Below are 19,500 nucleotides of genomic sequence, written 5' to 3' on the forward strand. Positions count from 1 at the left end.
TGTATAATTATTCTAACTAACTGAATGACCATATCTTACTATTCTGTTATGGTTTGAGCACAATGCTCTGAAAAGCAAGCATATCTGATCGAATAGCATGGAACATCAACTTCCACTAAAGGAAATGTCACAATGGTGACTACAGGAACGTCAGCAGTCTCTTACAAATAAAGATGTGGCAAGACTTTTGATTGATATTCCAGAAGATCAATCATGTTTGGAAGATACTCTAAATATTGGGTACATAATTGATGATACAGATATTGCATTGTATCTCTGCCAGTGAGTGACCATTAAATTTCCATTGGCTTATCTTGGTTGTGGACATCAGAACATTAAAGCCTTGCAAACTTTTGCTACCTCTCTTCGCCCTCACCGCAAACTGTGACATTGCACTGAGGCAGAGCTAGTATAATAAAAATCTATACTACAGACGAAGATTACCACCCTAACAACCAGTCAAAAAGTAGTGATTCAGCAGAAGGTAGCATTTCATACAACTGTGGAAACCTAGCTGTAAATCAACAAGTTGAAGGTAAGATTATTATCACCACACTGTTATATCTGGCACTGAGGTCTGATCAGTATCCACATCTTCAAAACAGTTGAATTGTGTAAGGTGCACCTATACAATGTAGTTGCTTTAATGTTAGAAGTCATTCATTGGTGTGTTTCGATAGAGTGCAGACGTGTTCATTAATCACTTCATCAGTAAACCATATATATATTATTAGAACTTAGTAGCTAAAGAATTTTTGTAATTATGTTAAGGGAAACTAGCGCTGAGTTTGGTCCAATGGTTTCAGAAGGGAAAACGGAAAATCAGCCATTACATTACTTTATTACTGACCAAAAAAAAAAAAAAAAAAAAAAAAAAAAAAAAAAAAAAAAAAAAAAAAATAAAATGATCAGACTTTGCATAGCATAATATGCAATGCATAGCGTGAAACTTTCGTAATATTACCGAAGTTATGTTGGGGACAGCCGAAGGTGTGGAATGTGGAAGCGGAGTATGAGGAACAAACTCAGCACTAGTTTAGCCTCAATTTTTGGATTTGCGTTAATATAGGCGTTGAAATATTCGTGTTTTTAGCGACTAGGACGTCTCTAAATAAACTACTCCACCCTAACCAATTTTCTTGAAAGATGGTACATGACATCAGTGCTGCAAAAGGAAAACAACTGGACTCAGATCAATATTGTGATCAGGGATGTCGCATAACGTGGTAGACCTGTTGCACTTACATGCACACACATGCAGAGGATTTTATGACATAACGATTGAGTTGCCAAATTTAGTTCCCACGTGGTGAGTGCTCAATAGCTCTCTTGGCGACATTTATTGTGCACACACTGTTAGCATTGATACAGTTCGTCTTACATTCTCTGTCGATTTTTGTGTTGGTTTTTACTTTCGCGTCGATTGTCAATGAATGAAAATCCTGCAGAGATTCGTATATGCAAGGCATAATAAAAACCTGAACTAACCTAACCTGTCAGATTCGTATATAGAAAACATAACCTAACACAGATTGGTAATATGCAAGCAAGAGGAGTCCTCTTGTATGCAAGCCTAGATCATGATGCAAGGCATAGCATTAGTGTACACTAGCGTGAAACTTAGTAATGTCACCAAAGTTATGTTGGTATTACAGCTGTTTCAGCTGAAGGTGTGGAAGCGAAGCGGTAAGGGAAGTACCACAGTCTACTATATACAGTCACGAAGCTTGAGTTTTGAGGGTGCTAGAAACAATAGACTGTGCCGGTATTATTTCGCATTGTCTGTAATGAGGCGTTATTAGCGATCTTAGTGGTGAGCAACTACCTAATGTTTGCATATTTACTACGTATTGACCTTCGCGACTGTATATATACTAGACTGGAAGTACTTCAACGCTCGTATAACCCATAGACTTACTAATGTATAATCTAACATATTACTACTAAATAACTACATAGCTAAGGAAAATACTTTATAGATTCGTGGACGTCAGAAGATTGTGTTGTGTAATGTCATGAAATGAAAGTACGTAAGAGCTGGAATAACTTTTTAATTATACACGGGGCATATATTAGGCACTGGTAGCGATATTTAAGATTTTCCCAATAAATATTCCGTATGGTATACATTTTTTTTTTTTATTACATATTAGTTTCCCGTACTTTAAGTTTATGTGCCATGTTAATTTTCACTTGGTTTTTAATTACGTAAACGTGGTGATTTAGTGATTTACTAAATAATGTATTCAATACATATTAAACGAATTATCCTCGCACCAAAACGGATGTTTATATTAGTTTTCTTAGTAGGATCAACGAGCTTTATTAACGAAGTTGTTCTTTCTGTTATTGGTCTAACTTTTATTACAGAATTTTTCCCAATTTTTCAATTTCACTTTTACTTTTTTCGAAAATTTGAAAAATTTGAGTTTTTCGTGACAAATGTAACATCAATTACCACTACTTTCAAAAGCGCCACATGGGTTATATAATATGTTTGATAAATGTTGAAAATATGGGTTTATGTTCTCAATGATATCCATAGTATACTGTATATCTTACATTAAGTCTAATATTACCTCAGATGCATGACTAATGTAACCTTAACCCTAGGACGCATGAGTTACTTTTCCTACACATTTACATAACATGGATCCGTTGGACCCGTATGCTATTTAAGAGGGAATTAGACATAAAAATGGAGTAATATTAGCTTATTATATAATTTAATTTAATTAATATTAACTTATTTCATTTATTTTAATATTTAGGAGTTTTGATTGTGGAAAATAATACAGTCTAGCTTTCAGGTAGCAGACTTGAATAATTTCAAGGGAAAAATTGTTCCGGGGCCGGGTATGTGTCTCTTCGAGCAAAGAAAATATTCAGTTTTATAACTAAGTAGTGAGTGAAAAAAAAAAATATATATATATATATATATATATATATATATATATATATATATATATATATACATACATACATACATACATACATGTATATGTATATGTCTCATGTGCTTAAAGAAGAAAATATTTGGTGTAATAGAAGCTGTCTTGAATCGTAGTCCTTGGAAATCTCCTTTCTGATGTTTGCTTGCTGAACTGGAGCTGCACTGGTTGCCTAGTTGGGTTATTTTTTCAGAGGTTTTCCATTGACGTTAACTAACCTAGTTGTTCATAAAATGTTGTTTTAATGCTGTATTTTTCAAAGCTGCTGTACTGTGCATAGCTTTAATTTATGATACAACACCTATATTCTGCTGATTCGATTCTTATATTTGCACTGTTGACTGTTAATGCCTTTCCTTTCTTTCTTGTTGCAGGTGTGTCACAATCTATTATATTATGTTCGTAGATTTCTAATCTTGCATGTGTCGCAATATATTGTCGTTGATTTTATGAAACCTCCAATGTGACAGTACAGAGCATAATTTTTCTGGGGAAAGAAAAAATAATTAAACGTCAATAGCTACACTGATGCTTGATGATGTGATCATATTCACCAACGTTTTCTACCGAATTATCTAATATTCTTCTGTAGGCCTATTGATATGTAATTACTTTTTCCTTCCTCTTGAAAAAATTATGCTCTGCATTGTCACGAAGGAGGTTTCATAAAATCAACGACGATATACTTGATCTTGCCAATACTGTAGTTAATACATCACTCTTTATGGCCACTACATTATATAGGGCTTTATTTGTTTATTTATTTTATTTACTTGTTTATTTATTCATCTATCCAAGCCACCAGCGTAGCTTGGTCAGCTGAGGCGCTTGCCTGCTGATCTGAAGTTGTGCTTGGGTGTGTGTTTGATTCCCGCTTGGGCTAATTGCCTGGTTGGGGTTTTTCCTATGTTGTAAGGAGAATGTGAGGTAATCTATGGCGAATCCTCAGCCTCATCTCGCCAAATACCATCTCACTATCACAAATACCATCAATGTTAAATAACATAGTAGTTGATGCAGCATTGTTAAATAACCAAGTAAAAAAATCATTCATTCATTCATTATCTTTCAAGAAATTTGAAAATAGTGATGTGAACACGTGTATGACTCAACATTAGGCTGTGCATCGTACAACCTTACAAAATAGTCGCATGTATGGCAACCCTGTGCCCTCCACTGCGACTGTTGGTACCACCAAAGGAAACCACATAGAGCATTGTAAGCGTATTCTCCAATGATAGAACTAAATTTGACTCCGATCATTACTTGTTTAGTAACCCAATTAATATTTTTTGTATGAGAAACTGTAATTGGAGAAAATCTGTACCTTATTAGACATTGGCATTGTTGTTGCAGTGTTGTCATATTCTTCTGGGAGAGGATCATTCTGGTTCAGTAGGATATTAAGGAAAGAAGGGAGACAGATGCAGAAATATAACAGTTTCCTAGTGTTGGATTTTGAAGCTACATGTGAAAAAGGAAGCACAATTGAACCTCAGGTAATACGTAAGTAGCAATAAATTCTCACTACACATGATTTCTATAGCTTAACTTCTACATTTAATTATGTTTATTAATTGAGTCATTCTATGCCTCTATGACAATGGGTGCGAAATTAGTAATATTAAAGAGAAGAAAATATGAGTCACGTACAGTCACCCATTGCACACCACTATACACCAATTTGCAACATTTTACACCTTTCCAGCATGAAAAATGTACTGCAATCACTTATAATGTATAAAATGAGAGAGGTCACTTTTTTCATTCACTATGTCACCACTATCGCACACAAAATCCATGGAATAAATAGAAAACATGAATATTTATATGGTAATTTGTCTTAAATACACGCCATTTTCTTAGAAGTTGCGAAATCTCCTTTCAGGGCTAATCCTAATAGCAATAACAGTAGTGACATCATCTGAAAAATGAGAGGGGCAAATGAAAGAATAATATAAATAAGTTAAAGAAGTGCATTATGTGTGGTAGTGGCGAGCTGAGGTTTGGGATAATTTAAGAGAGAATTTCGTGAGGTGTTAACCAAATGACAAAAGGAGGTCTGTGACTAATAACCCTGAGGTCTGTGACAGATAGCCCAGAATTATGTAGAAAGGTCATTCCACGAAATTAAGGCCAAAAGCATTGAATTTTAAAATGATCATTTTGTCTGAAATTTCTGTATTTCCTTGAAGTACATTAAGTGAACTTTCACAACATCAATATAGCCTATTTTCTTCTATGGTCTGTCCAAAACAACTTCCGACCTGACAAATGGCGCCTTTAGCATGTTACCATGGCAACCATTCAAATCAACCAATCACGAGAGACGCGTAACCATGGTAACGGGATGGTGTTGCCTTGTCTATGTTTACAAATTGCACGTGAATACCACGGCCTAGTGGTGAATACAGTCGCCTGGAATGATTTTGAGTTGGCTGGTTAGCGCGTGCTTTGTGTGAATTAAAATATTATTTAGTTGTATTATTGTTTTAGTGTATCGATAATTATTGTGTTTAAACTATATTACACGTATTATCTTCGTTGTCATTGGTGAAGTGTGTGGCTAGTGTGCATTTTATAGTTTCTGCGAGAGTTTCTAAACAAGTGATTTGTGCAATGTCGGAAGGAAGGAAAGGCAGGCGGAGAACAAAGAATATTGGACAAGATGCCTCGTTAAAGAGTCAAGCGACAGAGAGGGTATGTGCTATGTAAGAGAGTATTTTGAGAGGGAGAAAGATAATGGCGGGCCTCTTTTACCTTTGTCGCAAGTCGTAATGAGAACTGCTGCTTGTGTTAAAATTAATAAGAGCACTGGTATCGATATTGGAAAAGAAAAAAGCAGTGCAGATTTTTAATCATAAATATTTTTATAGTTTACAATTTTCTCAACGTCTTTTTAACAATATTACATTGAAGAATACCGACACTCGTAAAAGCAGAGGCTTTGTATTAAATTTAAACCTGTTTTTACAGTTTACAGTCCTTTTGATGCTTTTCTAATGGTATTGCATTGAAGAATACTACTACTACTAATTATAATAAACTAATGAAAATAATAATATACACAAGTTTTAATGCCTAGTGTTCAGCAAATTGGTTAGAAATGTATGTGTTCATGTCAGCTGTTCATTACTGCACTCTATCGGCAGCGCGCTCGTTTACACGAAAGATGGGCAACATGACAACACTGCTCCCCTTTCTCTGTAAACTGTCAAATCGGAAGTAGTTTTGGTCAAGGTATAGAAATGCGTTATTGTTGTATTTTCCCGCGAGTTAGTTTGATGATTATTAGAGCTTGCTATATCTGTTTACAAACAACTATTTCAGTGTGCAAAATTGGTTTGGAGGTTTATATTATATACATATTATTGTAATCAGAGAGATAGTGACCTAAGATAAGTTATGACTAAGGCTCGGATTTTGAAGACCTAAAAGTTAGTATTGCAACGTAGTATAGTTCAAGCTAAGCAAACATTCCCGCTAGCTCAGGTAGAATCCTCATTATCACTAAGTACTTTGTTACGCCTGGTGAACATTGACTCCGAAATTTGTTCACAATTTTTCGACAATAAACGTAAACAAAAGGTAGATTACAGCACCCTCCCCACACATAACAAAATCTGTGGTGCGGTTTACACATAAAAACAATTCTTTTCATTTGAAATGCCATGTGTTGAGCAAAGACTCTTTGAATTACAAAGACGTGTAAACCAGATGCTTACCTTACATATTTTAACATACAAATAATTATATGTACTCACTATTATTTCTAACATTTAGGTCCTCAAATTCCGAGCCCTAGTTATGACATATTTAGACTTCAATACTATTTTACTTAATGAGAGTTAAAGTACAATCATCTGCCGCATTATGTGAGTCACGAAAATAGCCTATCTTTTTCATAGATGTGTTAATAATCACATCTATTTCTTAAATTGTTTGGTCCTCTTTGTATTCATCCTTATCTTCAATCACAGCTAAAATAAATGCATTGTTGATATTATACAAGAGTCTAGATTATTTTGAAATCTGAACGTATGTAACTTGAGTAATGGTGGCGTGAGTTACGCGTATGTAACGTTAGTTACGACAACACTGATTTTACTTAAATATTGCTTAATGAGATGTTACAATTCTTGAAATTAGAAAGCAAGAAACAAAATTACTTCCAATATGTGTCAACCGCAAAGATTTTAGATTTGGCATAACATCTGCTTTTGTGTTTGATTGCTTCAATGCTGTTGCCAGATTTTGCTGACAGATTTTGGCAATCTTCTACATGTGATTTCCCTCCCCCCAAAATTTTTATTCCAGTGTTTTGAAAAAAAAAAATCAATAATAAATCAATTTTTAAAACGTAATTTAGAGACGAACTAATTTTTGAGTCACTATATATCGACTGAATTTACTTCCCCGAATGAGCTTGATAGTTAAATTATCGCCAATTCTGTATGGTGACAATTGAGAATGCAACCACAGAATCCAAGTGTTTCCATTCCTTACTCTGGTCTTAATATTTTTTCTCCAGTTTAAACTTGTGGAGTTTGAATTATTTCCCATACTTGATCAGATTTCCTTCTGAAGTGTCTTGCTATGATAACAATGAGAAACTTCTTTTTTAATTCCAAGGGAAACTCAAGAGATCTTATCTTTTAATTGATTAATATTAAACTTCCTACTACTCATTTCAAATTTGTTTCTTATCTCCATCTCATTTGTTTTAATGTGGATCTAAATTTTCGACTTAAAACAAAACAATCCATTTCATTCTGAATCCTGGAGTTACAAGATACCTATGAGATCTTAATGGCAGCTTCTGTACCTCTTGTCGTTGGATTGAAATTTTGCACGTGGATCCAAAACATGTTCACCATTATTTTTGATAATGCCTAAGCCACATTACCTATCATCTCACTACCGTCATTGTTAACACCTGCCTCAAAATTGAGGTCGCTCTTTACTGTGGAAATACCTTTCTTTTAGTTCCCTTTAATTTGTGTGTAGCTGTTTATAAGACTTTATCTTCGTGTTTTGCAATTTCTGTTGGAGCATAGCATTGTACTACCTTATCTGCTGTTATTTTAGTTTTCAGTGTAACTTAAATTGTGTTCTGATATTGTTGATAATGTAACTCTTCTATGTAATTTGTGCAAGGGTATTGCAGTGCCTTCTTTGTGTCAATCCAGTTCAGTATGTTTTCCAGAATATGATTTAATTTCTCCATAACGCTTTTCTTATCCCTAATATTGATATTCTGTATCTCAGGATTTCATCTAATCTGCCTGCATCCCTCATTGTTCGAATAACGACTTACACTGTGGAGGAAACACACGATAATATTAGAAAATTTGAACAGCTACTTTGGAAAAGAGTGAAATTATTATGCTATATAACTTTCCTCTCTTGAGGACGTGATATGAAAAAAAAAAAAAATGGCTCAGTCATCCGAGTAGGCAGCATAATGAACCCAACAGAGTCTTAACTATCTGTCCTGATGGTGGGATCTGTATATAGTTTCGAAACGTTGAAAATGTCAAGTTCCGGAATGCAGTGGAATACTCAAAAGTCTGATTCTGATCACATTTACTGTGAAAACTTAAAAGTGCATATAAGGTTTAATAATGTATCATGGTTATTTATTTCTTAGTATCCCAGATGGCCATGTTGAATTTCAGCACTGAATAGGCATTGCAGTTTAAAGTATTATATAAGAAATTATTTCTACTACAAACACCAATTTTCTGAGTACAAAGGAATCATCTAAGTGATTGTGTTGTATTTATTTCTCTCTCTCTTTTTCAGGAAATTATAGAATTCCCATGTATAAAAGTAAATGGCCAGACATGTGCAATAGAAGACACCTTTCACCAGTATGTGAAGCCTAAAGAAAATCCCATACTTACACCATTTTGCATTGAACTTACTGGAATTATACAGGTAATAATTACACAATAAGCTGCTGCTTTTAATTTATATTGATTTTGACGATACTATAACATTATATTTTTAGAGAAAATGTTGAAAGTAACTCTGAAGAAAACATTATAAAATTATTTTAAAATTCTGTACACTGTAACAGGTTGGTTTTGTTGTCAATTCACGCAGGACATGGTTCAGAATCAACCTTACTTCGAAGAAAGATTTATTCAGTTTCAACAGTGGGTGGAGAGGAATGGATCATGGAAACCAGATCAGAAAAGTATTTTTGTAACTTGTGGTGACTGGGACCTTCAAGTGATGTTGCCAAAGCAATGCAAACAGGTCAACATGGATATACCTTGTGAAATGAGACGTTGGATAAATGTTAAGAAGGTAATTCTTATTTTATGCTTCTTATTCAGAGACAAATCTATTCGTTCTTATATTTCTTTTGCCTCTTCTGCTGCTGATATTGATACTAGGTGACTGGCATATCTTCCAGAGGCGTATACTGGTTAAAGGGTTTGGGCTACCGCTGACCCTATTATTACACAAAATATATCTAACAATTACTTTAATTTTAATTACTATGGTAAAACTAATAATACAAAATTATTACATTATGTTATATTATAAACTTTTTCTTTTGTAATTTCCTTGGTAGCCCCGGTAGCCCGCAAAATACGCCCCTGATATCTTCAATGGAAGCAAGGAAAGCAAGGATTCGCTCTTGATATTGTCACTTCTATCTCATTTGTTGGCACATGTGAGAGAGAGTTTTATTAAATACTTGTTAATATGAAGTAGCAATCTAAATGATGAAAAACATTCAATAGGCCTACCATTTCCTGCTTTGCCAAAAGTCCCAATTAGCTGATATATAAAATAAAGACTCAAAATTTTTGTCTAAAACATTAGGTCGCATCTGTGGGATAGAAATAATATTAGCTTCACATGCTGCTACTTTGACAAAGGAGTAACTACCAGTTACTGACACATTAGACTGCTAGGCCTAGATACTGTACGTTATATCATTACACTGAACAACAAGTATGACTGTAATTCATAAGGTATTTTTGCGGAGATTTCAAATATTTATCTAGCACCCACATGCACAGATTTTATTAAATTGCATATCACATTTTTTAGATGGGTGAAGAAAAAATAAATATATTTCTGTAGCAATTCATTCGTCACAACAAATTGTGATCCAATTGAAACAACATAACATATGTGAAAAAGATTTCCAGCTCAACCTCCTATTCCATCCTGTTTCATACTGTGCATTGCAGTCAATTTAACTTCAGTTGTGTGTTTCTTTTGTTGTGGATATTTGAATTTTCAGTAATTCTTCAGAAGTGAACTAAGGATGCACAAATTTTTTTTGTAATCATTGCCTTCTGCAAGATATATATATATATATATATATATATATATATATATATATATATATATATATATATTGGTGAACACATACATGGTCTTACTGTCTGCTTGCAAAAGCTTTCAACACAACAGTAAAAAATATTTAGCTGTATGTTTTTAAGTAAGGCTGTAGCTCTGCCATGTTCGTTGCAGGTCTCCCGGTCCTCAAAACTTCACGAACACATACCTCGTCATTCAAATTTAACACACAATAATTGCATAATCCACTCTTCTGAGAGATCCAGGGCGAATTATTGGAGAATCGAAAAATTTCACTTCACATACATGATTTGTTTACTTTCGAATATTTATGCAGTCCTAGATTACACCAAACAGTGTTATCCTTTCAACTTATTACCCATAATTCCCTTTCATTACTTCATTGGTAATGTTACCCCTTCTGTTGCCCCCTGAATCTTTTGAGGTGACAACACGGGAGAAAGATTTGAAATCTTACTAGCATCTGTCATGGTGGCCTAGTGGATACCTACACCTCCTTCCTTCATTCCTCACAGATGGCTCCCTTCCCCACTCGAAATTCCCCATTGTCCGAATACTTCTTGTGGTGAGGGAAAATGCGGCAATGGTTTCTTTCTGAGGAATTAGTTTACAATAGTAATTTGCAAGTGTATTGGGTTTCTATCTTCCTTGGTGCCATTTCAACACTAACATGGCTGAGATTGGAGGGAAAAATCTAAATGTGATAGGAGAAAGTGTATTTTCAACAAAGGTTTCTGTATGTTTGTGGTGATTGATCAACTAATTTATAATTTTCTGCCCTCATATTAACTGTTGGCAAATATTTTTTAAGGATAGTCATGCTTGTAGTTTCACAGAATTCAAGTATTTAGAAACAAACCTCATTCCTGTAAAGTCCTCATAGCATGAGTCCTGCTCATTATATCTAGACCACACAGTGGCAATCTTAAAGCATGAGTCCTGCTTGTTACACCTAGACCACGCCAGTGGCAATCACAAGGATTGAGTCCTGCTTGTTACACCTAGACCAAGCCAGTGGCAATCACAAGGATTGAGCCCTGCTTGTTACACCCAGACCACGCCAGTGGCAATCACAAAGATTGAGTCCTGCTTGTTACACCTAGACCACGCCAGTGGCAATCACAAAGATTGAGTCCTGCTTGTTACACCTAGACCACGCCAGTGGCAATCACAAAGATTGAGTCCTGCTTGTTACACCTAGACCACGCCAGTGGCAATCACAAAGATTGAGTCCTGCTTGTTACACCCAGACCACGCCAGTGGCAATCACAAAGATTGAGTCCTGCTTGTTACACCTAGACCACGCCAGTGGCAATCACAAAGATTGAGTCCTGCTTGTTACACCTAGACCACGCCAGTGGCAATCACAAAGATTGAGTCCTGCTTGTTACACCTAGACCACGCCAGTGGCAATCACAAAGATTGAGTCCTGCTTGTTACACCTAGACCACGCCAGTGGCAATCACAAAGATTGAGTCCTGCTTGTTACACCTAGACCACGCCAGTGGCAATCACAAAGATTGAGTCCTGCTTGTTACACCTAGACCACGCCAGTGGCAATCACAAAGATTGAGTCCTGCTTGTTACACCTAGACCACGCCAGTGGCAATCTCAAAGATTGAGTCCTGCTTGTTACACCTAGACCACGCCAGTGGCAATCTCAGACTGTGGTTAGCAGTGTGTGATTTAAATTTGGCACTGATGAGAAATGCTTAATGTAAGGAGTAAGACTTCATCTGCTGCTCATCCTTCTTTGTAATTCGAGTTCTGAGTGACGTATATAAAGAATATATGGGGAACATTGATTCAAAACGCATTTTCTCCACTGAAGCATTTTTTTTTTCAGGAAACTGTTTTTTAAGTAACTTGAAGCTGCAACAGAAGAAATATAAATTAACTTAAGGACCATGGAAAGACATTGAAATCTGTAATTTACAGTATATAGCATTTTGATCCAAATGAACAAATAACACAAAACTAGTTAAAGGAAAATGAACAGTTTTATTTTGTATAGGTCTGCCTGAATTGAAAAAGCGTTTTTGGACTCCATATCAAAATTTTTAAAGGTCTTAAAATATAAAAAAGTAAGCAGTGGGCATTACACTGCTTAAATTCGATGAAGACCTTTCTCTTCATAGAGACAGTCACACTGAAGAGAATCATCTACAGTATCTGGATTAAGGATTCATCAGTTTCGTTCCCTTGAACTAGAATGTTAGCGAATAGTTTTTACTCTTCTGGCTTCATCCAGTTATCACCAAGTCGTTTTTTCAGCAGATCTCTTACCTATATATATATATATATATATATATATATATATATATATATTTTAAGATTTGAAACCTTACTGTGTAATGGGATGTTGGGCACTGCAGGAGGAATAGTCTCAATTCTCACACCTTGATTCAAGATAGTTGAATGAGTTTTTTGCTGGATCATCACAGAGGAATGTAGGTTCCATTTGGAACCCAATGTGCACATTATTACACCGGGAGTTTGTCAAAAACACACTCTTCATGTCACCGATCTCTTGCATTTTAAAATAACTTGTTCAAACACTTGATATTCTTAATAAAAATCGTCAGAGATATAAAAAAGAACAACATGTTTATTGTATCAGAAGAAATTTGATATGTCCTTTACCTGAACTTAAATCTTACACAACCACTGGAATAAATTATAGTCAGGGTTATACAACTGTATTTTGTAATAAATCCTGATCTAGATTATTTTATGTTAATAAAATTAAGCAAATTATTTAGTAAGCTTATTCTGTATTCATGTTTCCTTTTCCTTTTTTCTTTTTCTTAATTTCAGTATACTATTTATTCATTTCAAATTATATTGTTCTTGATTTTATTCTCTACTTTTATCTTCGTAATTATCCCTGTTTTGTAATAATTGTATTGGTTTTGTAATTTTATTGAATCTTTGTTGTGTTCCATTTAATGCGAACTAGTTATTTGTAGGAACTGCCCCCGAACACAAGCTTGCTCAAACGGGTATACACTACGTCCAGTATATGTATTTATTTTGTACTCTATGTAGCATACTAAATACTTAACACATGGAGAGTGAATGACTCATTGTCAGTAGTAATATGCAACAGCAGACTTCATCACGCATGTGCAAGCAGGAAACAAGCTCTCTGCACTGCTTGTAATAAAGAATTTGGGTTTCGATCCAAACACATTGGCGGAGAAAACTCTTCCTGAACCAGTCTCCTGTTTTTATATCATATTACGCTGGGAGAAATTACGATTTGAAAATAACCTGTTTATGTATTTGATATCCCACATTATAATGTACAAAAATACGCTTCAAACAGAAATTTCTCAAAGGGTGGAGAAAATGCGTTTTGAATCAATGCTCCTCATATTAAAACTTGCTATCTGAAAAATGACTTTCTTTTCATAGGCTTTTGCTGCTGCAACTGGCTATTTTCCAAGAGGAATAATCGACATGTTAACAAAATTAAATCTCCAACATGAAGGAAGATTACATAGTGGAATAGGTAAGATACCGCTATCATATGTGTGGGGAGATGGGATCAAGAATCGATGAGACAGTTGGCCTGGGTGGCGCAGTCGATACAGTGCTGGTCTTCTGTGTCCGAGGTTGCGGGTTTGATCCTGGCCCAGGTCGATGGCATTTAAGTGTGCTTAAATACAACAGGCTCATGTCAGTAGATTTACTGGCATGTAAAAGAACTCATGCTGAACAAAATTCCGGCACACTGGCGATGCTGATATAACCTCGACATTTGCGATCTTCTTTAAATAAAACATAATTTACAATTTTCCGATGAGACAGTGACTACCAGTGTTCAGAGTTCAGTATATTTTATTTTGTTAGATCTGTGTCGATACTACTTAGCTGAAAAGTATACATATTAGATATCGGTTTTCTGTTGGATTTGTGTGATCAAGATGGCTGTAAGCAGTTCCTCTGAAAATTTGTATTCCTTCTTTCATTTTGATTCGACATTTTTTCATCATTGATTGGTTTTATCCAGACTGCTCTGAAGAAAATGTTCGAAAATACATTATAGACAAGTTTTGAAGGCAAAATTAGTTGTAGTTAGTGGGTGTTCCATACATTTTACCTAATGATGCTTTCTTGTTTGAAGTTGTAAATAGTGCTGTGTACTTATGAAATTAATTGCAGGAATGTCACCTACGCAGGCTAAAAAGAGAGTTAAAGATATGTTGTGTGTATTTAAGGAATACAGGGAAGTAGAGCTTTCGTGCTTTCATAATGATGGTAAATGACCAAGCTGCCTTACCTTTAGGTGAAGAAATTCTAATACTCATTTGATCAGGAGATTTGTAAGCTTGGAAATCTTTCTCGGTGTTATAATGAAAAAAATATCACTTTTCTTCACCCACAATAGAAGTAATTGTCATCCAATAGTCGGAGGTAGGCTTTCAAATGAGTAAAATCCATTATTATGCTGACCCTGGAATTGAAACTTTTTCTATTAAGAAAATATATTATTCCATCAAAACTTCCTAACATATCATTCATTTCATATATAACTGAATTTATATATTAAAATTTTATAATATCAGTCCTGTGTAATGAACAAGACCTGAAATATACTTTTCTAAAACTCTTCTATGCCTTCTTACTAACGGTTTTATGTGGCAATGACAGTGACTATTACTGACTATCTTGTAATGTTAATTTACGTTATATTTCTTTTATGCAGATGACTGCCATAACATTGTAAGAATTTTGAAAGCATTGATGGACATGGGATATATTTTGGAAGAAACAAGCTCCTTGAAAATGAATAAATAAAGTGTGAAGATTACTGAAAAATGTTTATAAAAGTACCTGATTGCTGGAAAGGTAGTTTAAAGCATTTTTGTTTTACAGAATGTGGAATAATGGTGTCAGAATCATACTTGATTCATAATAAAAATGACTTTTTCCTATTATGTGTTTTTTAGTTATGTATGTCGGAGTTTAGAATGGGTTCCAACTGAGAAGAAAAGAAGGGGAAGACCTAAGAAAACATAATGGATGGTGTTTTTAGTATAATGAAAGGGAGAGGATTACAGTAGGGTGACCGGATTTTCAAAATAAAAAAACGGGACTCTCATTACAAGCTGGCATGATTCAACACTTTATCTATGTCTGCCTTTTTTCGTGCCAGCCAGCAATTTGTTACAGTAATTAACATACTATATACATCTTGATTACACAACTTTTAACACTATATCACTTCGAAATATGTGTTATATATCTTTCTCGTGTTAAATTTTACCGTACCTGGTTAACATGTTTCGGCCTGCTATTTTCCTTCTTCAGAACTGTTGTTGCTGGTCTTGGCACCTTTTGTTTTGTTTCCTGTGGGGGTGTGTTTGTGTAGTGTAATGTAGAGTCAAAGAGTATGTGTGTGTTCTGAAATTGAGTTGTGTGTTGAGAATTTCATTTGGATGTGTTTTTGTGTGTCTGTATTTTTCGTATTGTTCTAATGTGTTTAGTTTCTGGTTTTTTGGTTGGATGTGTAGAATTTCCATGTCTACAAAACATCTCAACACACAAACAACACAAAAAAACAAATACAACCACACAGGCGTTTACAAAATCAAATGTAACACCTGCAACAACTTCTACATAGGACAGACAGGCAGATCATTTCAAACACGTTACAAAGAACATATCACAGCCATAACAAAATTACAAAACATTTCCACATATGCAGAACACATCACAAATGCTAACCACACCTACAGAGACATCAACACATACATGGAAATTCTACACATCCAACCAAAAAGCCAGAAACTAAACACACTAGAACAATATGAAATATACAGACACACAAAAACACATCCAAATGAAATTCTCAACACACAACTCAATTTCAGAACACACACACTCTTTGTCTCCATATTACACTACACAAACACACCCCCACAGGAAACAAAACAAAAGGTGCCAAGACCAGCAACAACCCTGAAGAAGGCCGATAGCAGACCAAAACATGTTAACCAGATATGGTACAATTTAACACGAGAAAGACATATAATACATATTCCGAAGTAATTAACAGTCAGCCCTACATGCCTTATAATATAACATACTCCAGGCTCAGGATAATTATCTGCACCAATATTGTAGTCTTTTCTTCAGAAAACTGTAGAAATCGATGCAAGAAATATAGCCTATTTAAAATGACATTTTGCAATCAATGTTGCTTTCACAGTTTTAACAGAAAGCTGGTTTCCCTCGTAAGTTCAAAGAGAGTTCATTAACAAAAACACTTCCAGAAGATGTGTTGGTAACAGGAATTGCTGATTCAAAAGTCACATTCTGGATAACGTTCTTAAAACTAAGGTCTTCATTTATGATCACTTTGAATGTTTCACTCCACCTCTTAATAGTTTTTATACTACTCGATGTAATTTTAGAACAAATCACGGGATTTACGAAAACATAATTTTTTTTAAGAAACTTAGGAAAAGGGACAACAACAACAAAAAAAAACATATAGCATCCTGTTCATATTTTCTACAGGGCAGCAGACAATAGGCTGTAAAAACGGACAGTCCTGTTAAAAAATGGACACCTGGTCACCCTAGTTTACAGTATGGTGACTGGGAAGATAGAAATGGAGGAAAAAAATTTCAAATATATAATTATTTGGCACAGGAAGATGTATTCATATTTAAAAATTAACACGTTCGTGTGTGCATGGATGTGTGCGTGCAAACTAAAGAATGTACATATGTACAGGTCATTTGTTAGCTCGTGAAACCTTCTTGTGTGTGAGGGGAAGAAGAAGTGGAATGGGAAGGAATAACTCTTCTCGGGTTTCCAGCCGAGATTCAATCCCTGAAGGAGATGGCAGAGCTAGTCATCAAAAGCTTGGAAGCAACAATCCAACTCTCCTGACTTAGAACCTGAGAGGAGTTATTCCGTATAGAATGCCGGGAAAGTCTCCAGTCCTACATTGGACTGGGAAGTTTTGTCCCTTGCTACACTTTCACTTACAGGAAGTTAGCATACTAACTCCCAACATTAAGGTTTTTACTTTGAGCTATGGTACATGCATGTATTTGGTTTCACGAGATAACAAATAGCCTATATGTAATGTATGTGTATAATGTATCTTCGTATATGCTTACTGTATAATTTAAATTATATTTACTTACAAATGGCTTTTAAAAAATCTGGAGGTTCATTGCCATCCTCACATACGCACTCCATCAGTCCTTATCCTGAGCAAGATTAATCCAGTCCCTACCATCATATCCCACCTTCCTCAAATCCATTTTAATATTATCCTCCCATCTACGTCTCGGCCTCCCCTAAGGTCTTTTTCCTCTCAGGTCTACCCACTAACTCCCTATATGCGTTTCTGGATTCGCTCATACGTGCTACATGCCCTGTCCATCTCAAACGTCTGGATTTAATGTTCCTGTCAGGTGAAGAACACAATGCATGCAGTTCTGCATTATGCAACTTTCTCCATTCTTCTGTAACTTCATCCCTCTTAGCCTCAAATATTTTCCTAAGCACCTTATTCTCGAACATTCTCAACCTCTATTGCTCTCTTAAAGTGAAAGTCCAAGTTTCACAACCATACAGAACAACCGGTAATATAACTGTTCTATAAATTCTAACTTCCAGCTTATTTGAAAGCAGACTGAATGACAAAAGCTTTTCAACCGAATTTGTTCAATAAAATACCAAATTCCTATATCTGGACATTCCAAGCTAATTTTTAATAGTATTATTAACATACTATTAAAATTATTGAATTTTAACAATTGAGATGGAGACCTGCGCAGCCCACAAGGTATTGAAGCTTTGACTATATGGCCCATGGGTATGAAAAGATTGCCGACCCTTGCATTAGAACATACAAGTAGGTATCAAACTAGTTACATGTTGAAAGTATTTGTGGCGACGAACTAAAACCACTGTTTATCACTGTATGCATCTTACATAAGTCAGTACAGCAATAGATATCTGTGCGTTTCTGGAGAATTACTTTTAGATATTGTGTATGATATCTGCTCTTGTAAAGAATTTTACCCATTTTCACAGCTGAAATGGTAATCATCCAGTAAATTCAAGTCATGTGATTGAATTATGTTTTTATTGGCTTTGGAACGAACATGTTATTTACAGCAATCTTGAGACTTTACTTCCTAAACTGAAATATGATTAAACATCATCCATAATAGTCTGATACATAAATTACAACACAAATATCTTTCCTACAGCTAACGATTTTTATGACGTGTCAGGGATTATCTAATAGGGGCAAACTAATGTTACTAATGGAAAAAAAGTGTCCACAAACCAGCCAGTGAATACCAGCATCCACAAATAGTGCTTACGTTGACCACAAATGCAAAAAGCTGCTTCTAACTTAAGGCCAAATTACAACTGTCCCTTGTTTTATGTACAGGTTCATTTGGAATGAACTGATGTGAATATGCGAGGGCAGTATCTAGGGTTACCATACATGTGTATTTTGTATGGACAGTTTGTATTTTAGGACCCATGTCCGTGTCCTTATCATACAAGGAAATAAGTGACGAAATGTCCGTATTTTCTGGTTAGGAGTCGGAAAAGAGATTAATAATAATTAGTTGCTACATCCTTCAAGGAATGGCACCTACTATATAATCACCAATGGTAATAGCTACTGTTTTGCACTGTACTTCGGTTTTAAAGATACGTCAAAGACCAAAGTACTGCATTCACAGATTACAAAGCTCACATCCAGGAGAAAACATAAAATTCATCCTCCAAACAGCTAAACAGAAACTGGCTATATTGATCACTGAAGGTGAAATGAAAGAAGAGTCATTCCAGTAAAACCTAGCCTCATGGAGAAATTTTCAATACATTTGAAAGGATTACTTGTGATAAAGTGACATCAAAAACTTTTTCCTTGCATTTTTAACTACCTATGTCCTAATTGTACCTATGCAGTGTAAAATATTACCATGGCAACTAAAACTTAAGATTAAGCAAAACCTGCATGGCATATTAAAAAACAAGGTACAATAAAAATGTAAGGAAAAAGTTTTTGATGTCACTGTATATCTAATCAAGCTAAGAGTCCATAGTTAATGATGAAATTAATATTTCCCCTTTAATAGTTACATGAAGCCCATACTACAGTAATTGGTGAACTTTTTTGTGTTGGTAATAGATCTGATTTTGTCTCCAA

The 19,500-nt window shown here is 35.0% G+C and overlaps 1 protein-coding gene across 5 annotated transcripts; it reads left to right on the top strand.

Moving 5' to 3' along the window:
- The first annotated feature begins 1,625 nt into the window (after positions 1-1,625).
- LOC138708207 (ERI1 exoribonuclease 3-like) lies at positions 1,626-16,756 on the top strand. Of its 5 annotated transcripts, none has more exons than XR_011334625.1 (7): positions 1,626-1,686; positions 4,308-4,450; positions 8,757-8,891; positions 9,060-9,266; positions 13,716-13,812; positions 15,010-15,152; positions 15,254-16,756. XR_011334625.1 is itself a non-coding variant. In XM_069838520.1 (6 exons), the coding sequence occupies exons 1-6, from the start codon at positions 4,103-4,105 to the stop codon at positions 15,099-15,101; spliced, it is 741 nt and encodes a 246-aa protein (XP_069694621.1). In that variant the 5' UTR covers positions 4,071-4,102; the 3' UTR covers positions 15,102-15,238. The 5 variants fall into 5 exon arrangements, 1 of the variants encoding a protein (XP_069694621.1); XR_011334627.1 differs by lacking the exon at positions 1,626-1,686 and adding an exon at positions 1,687-1,813; XR_011334626.1 differs by lacking the exon at positions 1,626-1,686 and adding an exon at positions 1,695-2,026.
- The last annotated feature ends 2,744 nt before the right edge of the window (positions 16,757-19,500 follow it).

The sequence above is a fragment of the Periplaneta americana genome, chromosome 10 (genome assembly GCF_040183065.1).
Source record: "Periplaneta americana isolate PAMFEO1 chromosome 10, P.americana_PAMFEO1_priV1, whole genome shotgun sequence".
Taxonomy (NCBI): domain Eukaryota; kingdom Metazoa; phylum Arthropoda; class Insecta; order Blattodea; family Blattidae; genus Periplaneta; species Periplaneta americana.

Coding starts and splice junctions, on each gene's coding strand:
- LOC138708207 (XM_069838520.1), top strand. CDS start 4,103: ATGTATGGCAACCCTGTGCCCTCCACTGCGACTGTTGGTACCACCAAA. Junction 8,892..9,059: donor AACTTACTGGAATTATACAG/GTAATAATTACA, acceptor CAATTCACGCAG/GACATGGTTCAGAATCAACC. Junction 13,813..15,009: donor AAGATTACATAGTGGAATAG/GTAAGATACCGC, acceptor TCTTTTATGCAG/ATGACTGCCATAACATTGTA.